We start from the raw sequence: 17066 nt of genomic DNA, 5'->3' as shown, positions 1-17066 counted from the left end.
GACACCAAGTCCCTCAGTTTCCCCCAAACACCCACTGCCCTTTCATTTCCTTGTTTTCGCATATGCTGCTCCCCCTTGCCTAGAATGCTTTCCCCTTCGTCAGTATATGACTTCAAAGTAAAAGAGACTATTTTTTTTCCAAGAAAACACTCATGCAGAGATGTCTTAGTGATGGTTTTGTGGCCAAGAGTCACAGAAAGTTCTGGATTGTGTGCTAGAGCAGCACGACGCCTACCTCACCTCAGCTCCCTACCAGCTGTGTGACCTAAGTCAAAGACCCAAGCTGGCTACGTACAGAAATAGAGGCTCTCAACGTTCTGCAGGGCTCACATTTGGGCAGGATAGCCTAGAAGAGTGGTTCTCAAACTGGACGCACATTAGAGTTACCTGGGGACTTTGAATTCCACCTGCCAATGCTCAGGACTTTCTGCACACGGTTCTATCTGAATCTCTGGGGGGAGGGAGTGGGACCCAGGCACTGGTGCCTCCTGTGTGCAGCCTACTTTGAGAACCACTGGTGTCGAACCAGTGCAGTAAGAGCTGGGGCCCCAGAGCCCGTGAACACTGGTTTCAAATCTCAGTGTCCCCGTCTCCTGACTGAGAGACCTTGGGTCATGTTTTTAAATATACTTTTACTTTTAAAATAGTTTTATATTCACAGAAAAGTTGTAAAGATGGTACAGAAAGTTCCCATAAACCCTTCCTCATTTTCTCCTATTATTAACATCTTATGTTAGTATGGTTCAATTGTCACAATTAATAAACCGTGTTAATACATTCTTCTTTTTTTCTTTTTTTCTTTTTTTAAACCCTTCCTCATTTTCTCCTATTATTAACATCTTATGTTAGTATGGTTCAATTGTCACAATTAATAAACCAGTGTTAATACATTCTTCTTTTTTTCTTTTTTTCTTTTTTTAATTTTTTTTTAAAGATTTTATTTATTTATGTGACATAGAGACAGCCAGCGAGAGAGGAAACACAGCAGGGGAGTGGGAGAGGAAGAAGAAGGCTCCCAGCGGAGGAGCCCAATGTGGGACTCGATCCCGCAACGCCGGGATCACGCCCTGAGCCGAAGGCAGACGCTTAACTACTGCGCTACCCAGGCGCCCCACATTCTTCTTTTTTAAAAAAATATTTTATTTATTTCTTTCACAGACAGAGAGAAAGTGCACAAGCAGGGGGAAGGGCAGAGGGAGAAGCAGGCTCTCCGCTGAGCAGGGAGCCCAACTTGGGGCTCGATCCCAGGACCCCAAGATCATGACCTGAGCCGAAGGCAGACGCTTAACCAACCGAGCCACCCAGGTGATACATTCTTCTTAACAAAAGTCCATTTTTATTCAGGTTGCCTTCATTTTCACCTAATGTCCCTTCTCTGTTCCAGGGTGTCATCTAGGATCCCATGTCCCGTTTAGTCATCAGGTCTCCTTAGGCTCCATGTTGGTTCCCTAGAGCTACCATGACAAAGCAACCCAAGCTGGATGGCTTAAAACAACAGAAATCTACGTTTTATGCTCCTGGAGGCTAGAAGTCTGAACTCAGAGCATTGGCGGGGCCATGCTCCCTCTGAAACCTGGGGCTGGGGGGGATCCTTCCTGGCCTGTTCCCAGTGTGTGTGGTTGCCGGCAACCCTTGGCTTTCCTTGGCTTAGTTGTAGTTCTTCCATCTGCCTCCGTCCTCGCAAGGTGTTCTTCCTGAGTCTGTGTCTCTGTGTCTCATCTGCTCTTCCTAGAAGGTTACCAGTCACACTGGGTGAAGGGCTCACCGGACTCCAGTATGACCTTGTCTTAACTAGTTATATCTACAAGGACCCTATTTCCAAATAAGGTCGTATTTGGAGGTCCTGAGGATGAGAGCTTAACATCTCTTTTTCAGGGATACAATTCAGCCCATTATAGACTTCTCTCGTCTCGGACAGTTTCTCAGACTGTATTCCTTAGCTTTGAGGACCTTAACAATTCTGAGGGGTATTGGTCAAGTATTTTGTAGACTATCTCTCAAATGGGATCTTTCTGCTATGTTTCTCTTGGTTAGGCTGGAGTTACAGGACGAGGAGAGGAAGAGGGCAGAGGTACAGTGCTATTTTTAGTATGGAAATCAAGGTCACACATTGTAAACATGACTTATCACTGTTGATATTAACTGTGATCACCTGGCTGGGGTAGTGTTTTTGTTAGATTTCTCTACTCTAAAGTTATTCTGCCACCCGCCCCCCAGTTTCCCACCATATGCTTTGGAAGAAAGTCACTATTTGCAGCCCACACCTAAGGGAGGGAGAGCCATGCTCCACCTCCTTTAGAGCAAATTATTTACATAAATTATTTGGCATTCTATATGGGAGATTTATCTGTTCTTCCCCATTTACTTATATATTTAATACCTTACTCGTGTAAGTATGTATTCATGAATATTGATTTTGTACTTTCTGTTAAATAATCCAATACTATTTTCTTTTCTTGCACAAAGTGGCTTTGGCTATTGGAGCTTTTTCAGTTGGCTCTTGTGTCCCTTCTGCATACCTCCAACACTCTGTGTGACTACCTTACTTTCTGGAACAAGATACTCCAGGCTCATCTTGTCTATTTTCTGCCTTAGTCCTAGAATCAGCCATTTCTTTAAGGAACACTTGTTTCCTTTATTGGAGAATAGTGTTAGAAAGCAAAATCTGAATACTAGGTGTGCCTGTTGCTGCTGGGATGTTGTTGTTTATAGGTTAGGAAACATTTTTAACTTGTGTTTCAGTTTTCTCACCCTTCAATGGGGAGAATAATAGCACTTTGTGAGGGGAGATGAGACAATTATGTCAGAGCTTAGCATGGTTTGTTCAGATAGTAAATGCTCAGAAATGTTAGTGATTATTTTCCACAGACCTTTTTATATTTGAGCTACATTTAGTTTCCCAAGTTCTTATCTGCTAATTCATCTGCTTCTACAACCCTTGGACAGGGGTAGGGCAAAGATTTTTCTGCCAGCTAGTAGATGGACAAATTAAGTGGATGAGAGAGTCAGCCTATACTGCACTAGAACCCAACTAAGTCTCTTGATTTCAAGGCCTGTTCTAGACCCACCATCTGGCCACCATCTCTGTCACATGATTGGTATAGATTTCCCCTCCCTGATCTTATCTACCTTTGCTTGAAGGGCTGCTTGTTGGTGGTGATTCTTTGATTCCTGCCAGCAGGGAACAAGATTGACTCATAGTAAAAGAAAAGCACATCCTACAATCCAGAGCATGACACTCATAGACAAGGTGCCATGTTTTCTGAACCAAACAATTAAAAACATGATCCAAAAAATTTTTTTTCTCAAACTCAATACACAAGAAACAAATAAACAAATCATAAAATGGGCAGAAGATATGAACAGACACTTTTCCAATGAGGACTTACAAATGGCTAACAGACACATGAAAAAATGTTCAAAATCATTAGCCATCAGGGAAATTCAAATCAAAACCACACTGAGATACCACCTTATGCCAGTTAGAATGGCAAAAATTGACAAGGCAACTAACAGCAATTGTTGGAGAGAATGTGGAGAAAGGGGATCCCTCCTACATTGTTGGTGGGAATGCAAGTTGGTACAGCCACTCTGGAAAACAGTGTGGAGGTCCCTTAAAAAGTTAAAAATTGAGCTACCCTATGATCCAGCCATTGCACTACTGGGTATTTACCCCAAAGATACAGACGTAGTGAAGAGAAGGGCCATATGCACCCCAATGTTCATAGCAGCATTGTCCACAATAGCTAAATCGTGGAAGGAGCCGAGATGCCCTTCAACAGATGACTGGATTAAGAAGTTGTGGTCCATATATACAATGGAATATTACTCAGCTATCAGAAAGAATGATTTCTCAACATTTGCTGCAACATTGGACGGCACTGGAGGAGATAGTGCTAAGCGAAATAAGTCAAGCAGCGAAGGACAATTATCATATGGTTTCTCTCATCTATGGAACATAAGAACTAGGAAGATCGGTAGGAGGAGAAAGGGATAAAGAAAGGGGGGGTAATCAGAAGGGGGAATGAAGCATGAGAGACTATGGACTCTGAGAACAAACTGTGGGCTTCAGAGGGGAGGGGGGTGGGGGAATGGGATAGACTGGTGATGGGTAGTAAGGAGGGCATGTATTGCATGGTGCACTGGGTGTTATATGCAACTAATGAATCATCGAACCTTACATCAAAAACCAGGGATGTACTGTATGGTGACTAACATAATATAATTAAAAAAATATTATTATAATAAAAAAATACAAAAAAAAATTTTTTTCTGTTCTGCGTATGGATGAAAATCAAGACATGGAATTTGGATGCTGAAAGATTGGCATCCTGGGATATTTTGATAATTGATAGGAACACTAAGACAAAGTATTTAATCAGAACTGACCTGAAAAACCTGACAGGCTATTGTATTGACACTACGATCTTCTCCCATCTCTCTTCATGGTACAGTGATACTAATCAGAGTCAGAGAAATGTTGATAAGTGAAAACACCACTTACCAGAATCATGAGTGCACGAAAAACATACAAGCCAAACAGAATGCTTTGATTCAATGCAGATGTTTATTGGAACAAATGTGTAGTTACTCACAAGAACAACAGCTTCCATGGCTAATGAAATTGGCGTGATCGTTATTGCTACTAACAACACTCATGGTGTGGAATCACAGCTTTAGATATACAAACTATATTCTAGGGAGGAGGATTTTTGTTGCAAAGAAGAGGCAACCGAAGAGGCAGCACATTTTGAAGTTGGAATGGGCTGCATTTGGAGGTAGTGAGTTTCCCATCTCTAGATAAGATGGTCCTAATAGACGTTCCAAGCCTCTGTTTCTATGACTCTGTGAGAAGTTTGGGTTTCTCGAAACTTCGCGGCAGTGCAGGGGCTGATATATCTAATAAAGGCTTGCTGATCAAGCGTAAGCCGAAGTTCCACAGCACATTTAGACATTTCCTCAGAATAAGGATGAACTTACAGTTGGGGAAATAAACAAGATGAACTGGGTCCAACCAGAAGTCCGGATTTGTACACAAATCTTTAGGCTATTCAAGTCCCATAGTTGTCTGACTTTTAGGAGAAAGGCTATTTCAGATGTTGGTTCTGATCCCAGAATCAGAACAATGGCCTAGTAATCGTCATTTTTGTGAGAGAAGCTAGTGTAATCTCAGGAAAGCCTGAGTGGATGTTTGCTCTTGCACTCCTTCCACCTGGAAGGCCTCCCTCTCTCTTCCCCGTGGAAATGCCCACCCTCCTCAAGGGTCAGCGCCAACAGCATCTCCTCTGGGATGCCTTCCTGAAGTCCCCCATTCTAGTGCCTCCCCACCAGAGTGGCCATTCTTTTGCCTCCATGCCTGCTCCCAAGGATAGCACTTAGCAGGGTTCACTCTGTTCACAGTAGTCACCTGCATCTGTGTCAGTCTCTCCTGTAGGAGCTCCTGGAAGGCACAAACCGTGCTTCCCTCATCTTGGTATTCTCCACAGCAGTCAGCACAGCCTAGCCCATGGGGGCACCCAGGCAGTGCTGTGAACTGGGAAGGTATGGGGTTTTGGAATGTCTTAGAGCAACTCGAAAACTCTGCCTGGCAATTCTTTGGTGTCTGAGATAGAGCTGCAGCTTGCTTGACATAGATCTGATGAAGCTGGGTACCCATTGTCATCTTCCCTCTACAGCAGAGACAGCAGGGCGCCAAGAGGTAGAATGACTTGCTCATGGAATCAGAAGCAGGCTGTGAATTGCTGTCCCTGAGCGTTCAGCCTAGGGCTTGGTGTCCATGAGTTCTTACCCCTCCGTATCTTCTTCTTCCAGCAGCAGCTCCTGAATGACTCCACCAACTGTAGTGAAGGCTAAGAATTGAAATCTCCCATGAAGACCGATTTCGATAGAACAGAAGACAGGAACTTGGAGGTTCTGAGCCCTTGAAGGGCTTAAAACTCAGAGCTCTGGAAGGGATGGGGTCTCTGAAAGCTTCCTGAGAGAGGAAGTGGCTCTTGGAGGGGAGAGGCATTCTGCCTGGGAAATACTTAATGACCTTGCAGGGCCAGGGCATTCAGGGTGAGGGACAGGGGCTAGGAATCAGTGGAATGGCTGCTTAGGGTCAGCTGTGGACATAAGGAAGAAGAGTGCAGGGGCCTGAGTCTAGCCCAGCAGTGCTGACCTTGTCCAGCTCAGGTTCCCAGGAAGGGAAGGAGAAGATGCTCTGCCTAGGAATGAGGAAAGGTCCCTTGACTAGCACTTTGCTGGGCTACATTCTTGGGAACCGGGACCTGGTGGCTGGGGTGGGGGTGGGGAGGGCGTTGCAGCAGACGCAGTATTGGGTTGGCATCAAAGCCCTATTAAACCTTAAGGTAATTTGTGCTGTGCCTTTTGGTTACTTCAGCTTTAACTCATCTCATCGGGGGGAAAATGTCTTCGTTGGATCCTAGACTGTCCAAGCTGGGAGGGTCCTTTCAGATGAGGGGAAGGAACTTCCATAGAGTCACAGGGGAGCTAGGGGCAGAGGTAGTTCTAGAACCTGGCATTGGACTTCCCAGCGCACTGCTCTTGGACCCTGCCTCATCCCCATCCTGCTTCTCTCAGGCACTCTCCTGGTTTGGTGTCTGCTCCACCTTCATAAGTGTGCGGCTATCAGACATGCTCCAGGGCTCAGAATCTTGTCTCTCTTGCTTTTTTATGGGGGACAGGGATGGGGACTGAGAAAAGTGCATAGTAGCAAAGAAGCTTAGAACATTTGGGGGGCCGATGAAGGAGATGGTCAAGGTTGAGGGGAAGGGTGCATACTGAGTAGCCCTAAGACCCAGCGGGATTTGTATGAGAACTTCATCTGCCTGGTAAACACAATGACCTTTGGCTAAGTCATGTTTATTGAGCACTTAGGTTATGCCTGCCCTGTGCTAAGTGCTATGTATATATTAATTAATTTTATCCTCATCAGACATTTATGAGGTAGGTAAGGTATGCCATTTCTGTCATATGGTGGAACAAATGGGTTCAGAGGTAGTCACCTGCCCAGCGATGCAAAGCTGGTAAGCAATAGGGTCTGGATTCAGCCTTGTGTTCTGATCACTCAGCTACGCAGCCTGCAGAGAGTGTGAAAGCAGGCTGAGATGCCCCCTTCATGGGCCAGTAAAGGGTGGGCTGAAGGAAGTGGAGAGGGGGAGATGCATCCTGCATCAGAGAATTAACCTGTGCTGATGACTGACCACGGACAGGTGGTGTGGTGGGTGAGGAACGGAATTCAATCCCTCATCCTGGTGACCCTCTGGATCCAGTCCTTATTGTGGTAGATGTAGGAATACACCCCGTAGCGGTCCTTCTTCCCACAGTCCTCGCCCCAGGACACTGTGCCCACTAGGTACCAGTGGCCTCTCTCTTTATCCAGGGTCACCATGGGGCCTCCAGAGTCACCTGCACAGGCGTCCTTTCCCCCTAGATGAAAAGGAGATGCAGGTTAAAGCGCTCCCCTTCCTAGCCCCAAATCCAAAGGAGTCTCCTTTTCCCTACATCTGACTTGTAGTTCAGAAAATTGGACGCCAGGGGGCGCAATAGACCATGTGACTCAAACCCGGGCTGAGAGAGGTTCTGTGGGGACTCTTCAGAGCTCAGCGATTTCAGAAAGTGCGGGCAGCTTGGGGACTCTCCTTTCATAGGGGAAAACTTGGGCTTGGAGAAGGGAATGACGGGAATTTTTAGCACTCCTTTCTCTGACACAGTGGAATTCCCCAGAGAAATCCTTCCTCTCCTGACCTTCTTCCTTCGTCTCCTCTGACTCCTCCTCCATTCAGCCTTCCAGACTGGAGGGTCTCCAACCCTTCCATGGCTGGTGGTGCCCTGTTGTACACCTTCCTCTTGACTTACCTTCCTTCTCCCCAGCACAGATCATGTCCCTGGTCACTTTCCTCTTCAGAGGGGCATAGGCCTCCTGGCATGTGCGGTGGTCCACAATTGGGATTTCAATCTGGAACACAAGGCCATCGTTGGTCTCCACCCTTGGCTGAGAAGTCCCTGCTGTTCTGACACCCCTAGAGCTGGCTCCTCTCCATCCCCTTCCAGGATGAGCCTGGAGCCTCAGGTCTCTCTGGTGCAGGTGAAGGAACACTAAAAAGTCAGGAGATCCATGTTCTGCTACTGTCTCAGTCATGAACTTGCTGTGTGACCTTGAGCAGGTCTTTTGCCCTCTCTGGACCTCAGCGCTCTCATCTGTGGCATGGAGATAATATTTGCCTAGCACATTCATTATTTCAAATATGGGAATGTATACAAATCCTATGTTCAGTCTGCTTTCCCCCCATTCCTACAATTACTGGCTATGGAACTGGCGACAGAGACTGTAATCACGACTCTTTAGACCTCTGAGATGGCACCCTCATCTGAAGAATGGATGTCACCATATTTGACATACTCATCGCATAGAATGGCGCAGAGATGAATGGGCAGATGCTTTGTAAACTACAAGCACCGTATAAATGTTCAGTACCGTAGCGGTCACTGCTGCTCACTTACAGCAGGCATTTACTTACTTTTTTCCTCCCTACAGTTTGAGCTTCTAGACACTGGGTCTGTATTTTGTCCACTTCTACTTAACAGCTTGGACGTCCCAAACTGTCAACACTTAGGGAATATTTTGTTATTTACCTGAAGCAATAAACTGATACGTAAAAGTAAGGTACTGTGATTAGCATTGCCCTTGGGGCTTGGGGGGAAATGTTGGAGTAGAAGTCTGGAATAACATGAGGAAACACGTGAGTCTCATTTACCCCAACCAAGAATGGCGTGGGTCACAGGCCCCAAAAGTATAGCTCCTGTTGCCCCTCGCCATTTAGGTCCCTTCTGGGCCACGGCCTTCCCAGGTAGGTGGCGGGGGGGGGGAAGTCAGGGCAGGGTGGTCATGAGCCTGATCCTCAGCAAACCACCAAGTGCCTGACTCACCTCCATTCACCGTTCAGGAGTTGTTCAAGTGTTACTTGCCTGCGGAGTCCTTCTGGACCCTGACCACGAGGCTGGATTTCCTGGTAGACATTCTGGAGCTTCCCAATCACATTTATCATGTTAGTAACTACTTTCTGTCCCTCTCACTTGACTATCAGCACAAGGAGGCCGGGGACCGGGTGTGCCCCCCGCGCCCCCAGCATACCTGTAGTTAGCACAATGTCTGGTACCTGGGAAGCACCGAGTAAATACCTGGGAGCTACTGAAGGAAGGAAGGAATGGTTGTTGCAAATCCGGAAAATAAAATATGTTACAATAGCATACATTGAAGGATGCAGAAATTAGCCGTTGTAGGTACCAACCCCAGTGATGCCAGAGCCAGGCAGCTCTTGGGGGACAGTTAGTGTTGCCCCCAACTATGCAGCTTGAGGTACTATACAGTGGTCTAGAGAGGCACATGACTTCTTTCAGATCGCCCAGCAAGTTCGTAGGAGCCAGTGCTTGGAGCCATGGCTCCTTACTTCGAGTGCAGCGCTCTTTTATGAAATAATATAAATGTGAACTTCTAAATGCATCCATCAAGTTCATGACTGCCAGGCCTGCAGCTCTCAAGGGGCCATTCTTGAGCTCATTCTTGTTACTCTGGTATGTGAACCCTTATGCTATACAGATGGATCACCTTTTGGGGTGTCCAAGCCCGCTGTTTTCTGGAAGAATTTCCATTACCCGAGCCTTTACAGAAACACTGACCAATGTTTAGAGACTAGAGCCCCACGTAGAACAACAGACCAAGCTTGTTGGGATTCAAAGTCCCTGTGAAGTTGGGAGGTGAGTCTGGGCCCCTGGTGTCTCTCTCTCATCCACCCTCTGCCCAAGACCCGGAGCCCCTGAGGGGCAACATGGAGCAGGAGGGCCCAATGCAGGGCAGAGGCATGCCTCTCTCTAGGACACAAATTGAACCTCACCTCCATCAGGGTCTCTGGGAACCTTTGCAAGAACTGCTTTCCCCAGCCACTGACGACGACCACGTCCCCTGGGGGAAAGAAGACACAGTGAGAGCAGAGTGGCTTCTGTGCGGTTTCCAGAGGCCCACATCTCACAGCCCCATCCTTCTCTACCCGAGAGGGAAAGGCTAAATTTGCCCCATCGGGGAAAGGTAACATGGTGGGGAGGAGGTCTGCTGGGTTGGAGCTAACCTGAAACAGAGGTCTGGACTCTTATTTCTAGGGGTCATTAGCTGGCTGATTGGGTGCTCATTCACTCCCGTTCCCACCCAGCACAGAAGCAGGCTGCGCGGAGGCGGCTGTCTCAGCCATCTGTTCGCTGCTTTAGCCCCATGCCTACAGTAGCACGGGCACGTAGTAGGTGCTTAAGCAATAACGGTGAAAAATGTCAAGTTCAGCCTAGTCCACAATGCGCTCTGCTGCCTTCAGCGAGCCTCCACCCCTCTCTGCCCTGCCGAGCCCCAGCGTCCCTATCCATAAACCATAGAAGGAAGAGGCTGGCTTGGGATTCTCTCCAACCTCTCCCAGCTCTGATATCCTAGAAGTCTGTGAAGTTGGCAGATGTGGGGACAAGGTGGAAATGGGTTGAACACTGACAGAGCAATCATTTCTTCATTTGAAAAAGAGTCTGGCTCCTGAAAACAGCATTTGGGGGTTATGTGGGACAACCTGGCTTCCAGCCCCAGCTATGCTTCCAAGCTGTACCTTGGGTAAGTCACCTCACGTTGCTAGACCTCCGTTTTCTCACTTGGAAAATGGGACTACGACACCCCTCACAAGGCTTTTATAAGTGGTAAATACATTAGTGAAATTAGAGCAACTGGCACGCGGTGGGCACATGGCGTCTGCTAAGTCAGACCCACACCTGTGCCTTTCCCGTTGGCTCAGTTCTACTCAGCCAGTTTTTGTCACTTGTTGGAACACAAGAGGGTTAGCTATGACACGGCCCCACTGAGTTTAGAACAAGATGGAAAAGAGGCCAGTATGTTTGACTGTATTATTTCATGTAAATATCACAGCCACCCTAGAGGGTGTTATCCTCAGTGTCGGGGTAAGGGCCTTGAGGTTAGGATACTTCCTCGAGGTCCCCCAATTGGGAAGTGGCAGGACAGGGTTTTGAACCTCTGCTGGTGATTCAGCTATTGTCCTTCAGCTCTAAACCTACTCTTTGCTCTGCTTGGTGATGCTGCAGGTGAGACTCTGAAGTGGCAGTTCTGCTCCGTCGGGGTGGGGGGGCTCCCAAAAATGGGGGGCACTTCCTGGAAGGCTTCCTGTTTCTGTTGGCACTTCCTGAGCCCCGGCGCCTGGTCCCAGCTATTCCCCCACCACGTGGGCACGAGGCCCCTCCGCAGGCTTCTGAGTCCCTTTCCCAAGCTTCTAGGTTCTGTGACTCCATCCTCTCCCCTTTGTTCCCCCAGCCAGAGAGGGGTGATTTTTTTCCTGCGGGTACTACCTACCTTACGTTAGCACCCCCTTCCTGCCTTAGTCCTCCAATGCCCCGGATTAAAGTCTCCCTCTTGCAATGACCCGCCTGGTTTCGGTTTCTCCTCTGGACCCTGACTGATTCAGTCCTTCGAGTACTGCTCCAGCCTGCCTGTTCACTGCATGCTGCTTGGATCCACTTCTGACTTAGGTGTTGGAGGGGAGGAAGCTGAGGGATCCCGCAGACCCTGGCAGCTGGCTTCGTTGGCACCAGAGCCTCACGGGTGTGGGGGGACGTGCCCGTGGAGGCACCTGCAGCTCTGCAGGAGTGGGGTTCGGGCTGGGGCAGAGTACCTTCCTGGGGGGGCCCCTGGGGCAGACAGATGGGCATCACAAAGTCGCTCAGCACTGCGCTCTCCAGCAGCTCCACCAAAGCCACGTCATTTTCAAATGTGTTGGGGTCGTACAGGGGATGGAGGAAGACGCGTTTGACCCTGAGATGCTGTTCATTCCCATCTGACCGGCGTCTCCAGTGCTTGCCTGGGCAAGAGAAAGCACGCGAGGCGTGGGGATAATACAGGCATGGAGGATAAGATCCCACCTTGTTTCCTGTGGCCCGCTATCCCACTGGGTCTGTTTTCAGCCTTTAACCCTTTTGCTGCCCCTCCCACTCCCCTTTTCCCAGCCGTCCCACCCTACCTGCCCTTCCCCAAGTATTCCCACTGGCTCCCACCTCTGTCTTTCTTCTTGAGCTGAACCCATGGCCTTATAGTACACATCCTGATGCTCACTGCCACGTGTTCAAGCCATATCATCACACCTCAGTGCCTAGGTCATGTGTTCCCTCCCCCAGGAAGCCTCCCCAGTTCTCGAGGTAGATTCTTCAGTTACAAGTCTCTTCCTTGTGAATTCCCATGGCACCTTCTCTGTTCCTCTCCTATAGGACTTACTGCTTCCTATCGCACACTAGAGGTCTCCATATTTTATTCCTTTATTAGGCTGTAAGTTCCTTGAGGTTAGGGGCTAGGTCTTAATTACGTTGTGTTCTTAGATCCTGGCATAGAGTCTGTAGGCAAATATGTGCTGAACAAGACTGAATCAGCTGATGGTCTAGACTTTACAAAAGAGAAGGTAAGCTTGGACTGTCTGGGTATGACTTATTTGAAACCATGGATTCCTAGAGGCCTGAAGTGTCTTTAGAATGATCTAGACTGGGCTCTTTATTTTACTATTATAAAAACAGAGGCCTCGACTTGAGCGACTTGCTCATGGTCTCAGCACCTGAAAGTCATAGCCTTGGGCTTGGACTCAGGCCCCTGGACTGCAGTTCCAGCTCATTCTTCAACCCAGGTGTCCTGTCTGATAAGCGAGCGACAGGACACACCCCATGCCCAGAAACACTGTTGGCTGCAGAAGTCAGCCTGCCCTTCACTCACCCATGATAATTTTGAAGTCAGAAGGTCTGAGCAGGTCTGAGTCATGTAGGGCTGGGTAATCTGGATCGAGGGACTGGTGGAGGCAGTGAGCCGCAGTCACGATCCAGCTGGAGCCTGAGAACAGAATCGTAAATACACACTGCTGTGCACTGGTCAATCCTGCCCCTTATTGCTTCAGACCACCTCAGGTTGCCCTTTTCCGATGCGTTTCAGAGCCCCAAGTCAGACACTCCTATAACCTTGATCCTAAGATGAAGAGTTAAATCTGATTTCATCTGCCTATTCTAACCAAGAGGCCAAGACTGGACATCTTTAAACAGGGTTTTAGGGCTCCCTTAAAACTGTGGGCTTGGTGAGCTCCAGACAGCCCAAGGTGGGTCCACAGAAGACCCTGGGCTCACTGGCCACGCTTCAGGCCTTGTGGTCCCTGGACCAGTGGCATCATCCTCATCCGGGAACTTCTTAGAAATGCAGACTCTCAGGCTCTGCCTCAGATCTATTCAAAGAGAATCTGCATTTGGTGGTAAAACCTGGAGATTTTAACAAGACCCCCAAGTAATTCCTACTCCTACTATTAAAGTTTGAAAGCACTGATCTAGCATGGAGCTGTCCCCCTCCCCACCCCCCATTCCACTGTTAGGGAGGTGATTGAGTGAGAGGCGAGCCTGGCAGTCTGGGGGCTGCCCAGGCAGATGTGGACCCATCCGGTCCTTCTTCCTCTGTGATGAGATCAGACCAGGAACTGGCCAGGGACTCTAGGCTGCTATCAGTTTTTCCCTATGACGTTAGAGCTGGAATGGACTTTTGATCATAGGGACCAAACTGTGGCAGGAAGAACCGTCAACCATTTCTTTCCCACCCTTGCTCCCACTCCCACCCACATTCACTCCATTGCAAAATCCTGACAATCCTATTTCCTAATGCTTTTGAATCTGCTTTATTGCCATCCCCTGTCCTCTGTCCTTATTCTGAGGCTAATGACTTCCCTCCCCACAATTACAATAGCCACCTCACTGAAATCTCTCTCCTTTCAATCTGTGTTGCCCCTGGAGGGAACATCCTTATGAATCTGCGGCAGCCTTCAGGATAGATCTAAATTCCTAATTATGGCATTCAGGGCCTTTGTAAATCTCCCTTCCCTGACTTCTCCACAGTGAGCTTCCTCCCTGGTCCCAGAGCCCCAGCACACCTTGCTTTTGAGCTTCACATGAGTGCCTTGTAATCAATGTTTGAGGGTCTGACTCCTCGACTTAGTCCTTCCCAGTGCCCAAGATGGACCAGGACTTCACAGGTGTTTGTTGACTGACAAGCAAGCTAGAGCAGGAATACACGTCTCCTAGCTCCAGTTAAGGGCTCTTCTTACCACATTGTCCTTCTGGGTCTCACTACTAGTGTGGACAGTGATTCTCAGTGAAGAGATCTTGGTCAGTCTCCAGGAAGAGGTTTGGGTTCTTTTGCTTTCACCCTGCCCACTGATCCTGGGTCCCACACCCTTTCCACATCTCCTTACCTAGAAGGGAGCCCCCACAGAAGGGCTGCTCATTTGGGTATGACAGCATGGCAATCCAGGGGGTGGTGCCTTTCTGGGCTGGGTGTCCATTGAAGATCCTGGCCATCAGCTTCCGGGAGAACTTGGGGACCCCACACACTGCAGCCAAAGGAGGGAGGGACAGATCACACTCTGGTCTTCATCTTGCTCTTTGCCAGAGCTACCAGCTCAACACCCTCTCTTTTTATTTATTTATTTATTTATTTGAGCAAGGAGGCTGATGTGGGACTGGATCCCAGGACCCTGGGATCATGACCTGAGCTGAAGGCAGATGCTTAATGAACTGATCCACCCAGGCATCCCTCAACACCCTCTGTTAGGAACATCTGTTATTTTTTTTTCTTAGCATTCATTGCTCTTTTAAGTAGCAGCACCCCAATTTTCCTCTGAGGTCCACTCTTCCTCCATTCTTAGTCCATATGTCCTGAGTTTGAATGATCTTTCCTCTGATTCTATAGGTAGGAATGTGACTGAGATCTGATGAATTAAATCCTCCCATCCTCTGGGGATGATTACTTAGAGATGGGAATATAACTGGGGCCAGCCCAATGAAGGTCTGCCTTGGGAATTTTGCTAACCATATTAAAAAAGAGAAGGGCTTTTCTGTTGGGGTTGCTAAGCTGCTGACTATAAGCCAAGATCTGCCAATGATCACTTCATGGAGAGTCTTCTGAAAATGGTGTTCCTAATGGGAAAAAGTTGGTCTAGATGATGAAGAGTGAAGAAAGAGGGAGATTCTATCCTGATATTTGAGATCCTTGATCTAACCATACCTGAAACCTTATGATATGGACTTTTCAGCTATGTGAGCCTTTAATTCTCTCTCTCTCTTTTCCTTCCATAAGCTGTTTGCTTTGGGTTTCTTTCACATGAATGAAAGAGTCCTGACTAATAAAGAATTTTCATGCTCTATTTACAGGGATCTCTTCTCAGAGAAGCCCTTCTTCAGAGCCTTGGGGGGTTGAAGACCCCTACAAGTGTCTGCCTGCTCCATATTGTTTCCACTGACTTGGATTTACAGACACAGACATACAGCACCTTATAGCTGAACAGCCTTTGGAGACCATCTAGTCTATCCCTCTCATCATAGAACTAAGGAAACTGATCCCTAAGAAGGGAATTAACTTGCCAAAAGTTACTCTATGAGTTAGTGGCAAGACTCATTCTAGGTCTCCTGACTTCTGAGCTTTTCCTACCCTGGCCAGCACCGCTAACTCTTATCTATGTATGAAAGCCCTCATACCCTAAGCCTGATCCAGGTAACCATCTGCCTTCTTTGTAGCTGCCGCCAAGCTGCTGAGTAGGGCTGGGAGGCATCTTCAGCATCTCCCAGTAGCTTCATTCTACAAGCCCTTGGCCACTGCCCCAGGCTAGTGTCCTGTCCCCATTCCCAGTAGAACCTCAGAGCCCACTGGGTGGGAGCTCCCTCCATCTGCCTCCTCTGTAAAATTTTTTCTCTTCAGAAGTAATTCTGGACTCTGGATCTCCTCACTTCCATATTCCTGGGTACCTGACTAGGGGGATTCTCACCCCTCTCTGGTATCTTGAATCTCTCTTTTGCCTATGCCTCCAAAACATGGCCAAGTTTTCTTACTCTAAAACCATGCTTCTGCTTTCCTGGCTTCTCATTCATTCCATAGTCTCTCCTTCTCCTCCTTTCCATAGTCAAGCTTCTGGACACTCAGTCTCCACATCCTTCCCTCTCCTTTGGAGGAAGATTTGGAAGGAGAATTGCCAGGCTCTGCACACTCTTGGAAATAAAGTAGGTGTTTGGACATTGAACAGATCCACAATCATAGATGGAGGTAGAATGGCTCTGGGCTCATACATGGGACTTCAACAATGATAGTTACATGTGTAGGAAGATACTATTTGAAATTTCCTCTCATGTATTCTTCATTTCAGGAATTCCCCTTGCCCTCTGGCTCCCTATTATTAAAGCTGGAGTATCTTTTGTTTTAGATGAGGCTGGATACAACTTTGAGTTTTGAAAGAGCAAAGCAGAAACCAAAGTTGGAAGTGCAAATTTTCATTGGAAGAGTCAGGGATTGTGGTAAAAGATTTGTAGGTTTCAAGGAGCCAAAACCCAGAGAACTAAACATACCATAATATGATTTTTACTCTAAATCATAGAAAAAGGAGGATGTAAGGATAGTTTCCTGCATCAGGAGAGAGATAAAACCTAGGAGAGGTCTGGACACAGGGAGGAAAGGAGGAGGGAGGAGAGAGAGAGGGAGAGAAGAGGAGAAAGTGGGAGAGGAGAAGAAAGAAGGAGGGGGAAAGAGGAGGAGGAGGAAGGAGGAGCTGGAGCCTTTAAATACAGCAGGGGCCTGCTTCCTGGATTCTCTGAGTTGACAGTAGAGGCTGGATCCTTGTCCCTGGGGAATGTCCTGCCTGGAGACTGTCCTCTAGAGTGCCCTGTGGCATTGGCACTCTTGACTACTTTACCCCTCCTCATGCTCCTTCTTTGGCTTCTGAAGCACTTTTCTTCCTGTGTTTCTGACCCCTTTTTGGTCTCCTTCTTGAGGTTTCTCTTCTCTCCATGCCTTCCATGCTGGGGTCTCCTTGATCAGTCCTTGGCTCACTATTCTGCACACTCGCGGTAGATAATACCAGTCTCCTCCTGTGCCCCCCTACTACCTATCCTCTACCCTGATGGATTTCATATCCATGTCTCTGACCTGCCCTGTCCTCTGAGCAGTTCCTTTCTTGCTATTCCTTCCT

The 17066-nt window shown here is 47.9% G+C and overlaps 1 protein-coding gene across 1 annotated transcript in view; it reads right to left on the bottom strand.

The window, feature by feature from the left end:
* Window positions 1-4563: 4563 nt before the first annotated feature.
* The window catches only part of MASP1 (mannan binding lectin serine peptidase 1), a 74117-nt gene continuing 61614 nt past the window's right edge, over window positions 4564-17066 (bottom strand). Inside the window, exons 11-17 of the mRNA XM_034661361.1 lie at window positions 14304-14441; window positions 12794-12907; window positions 11712-11897; window positions 9897-9964; window positions 7861-7960; window positions 7206-7431; window positions 4564-5849 (exon numbers count right to left, since the gene is read on the bottom strand). Coding sequence (XP_034517252.1) covers window positions 7241-7431; window positions 7861-7960; window positions 9897-9964; window positions 11712-11897; window positions 12794-12907; window positions 14304-14441 — 797 coding nt within the window. The 3' untranslated portion in view covers window positions 4564-5849; window positions 7206-7240. The remainder of the gene's footprint in view (window positions 5850-7205; window positions 7432-7860; window positions 7961-9896; window positions 9965-11711; window positions 11898-12793; window positions 12908-14303; window positions 14442-17066) is intronic.

The sequence above is a fragment of the Ailuropoda melanoleuca genome, chromosome 1, assembly GCF_002007445.2.
Source record: "Ailuropoda melanoleuca isolate Jingjing chromosome 1, ASM200744v2, whole genome shotgun sequence".
Lineage (NCBI taxonomy): Eukaryota > Metazoa > Chordata > Mammalia > Carnivora > Ursidae > Ailuropoda > Ailuropoda melanoleuca.
The sequence above is the reverse complement of the archived record's forward strand: the minus strand, read 5'-3'. Positions and strand labels throughout refer to the sequence as shown.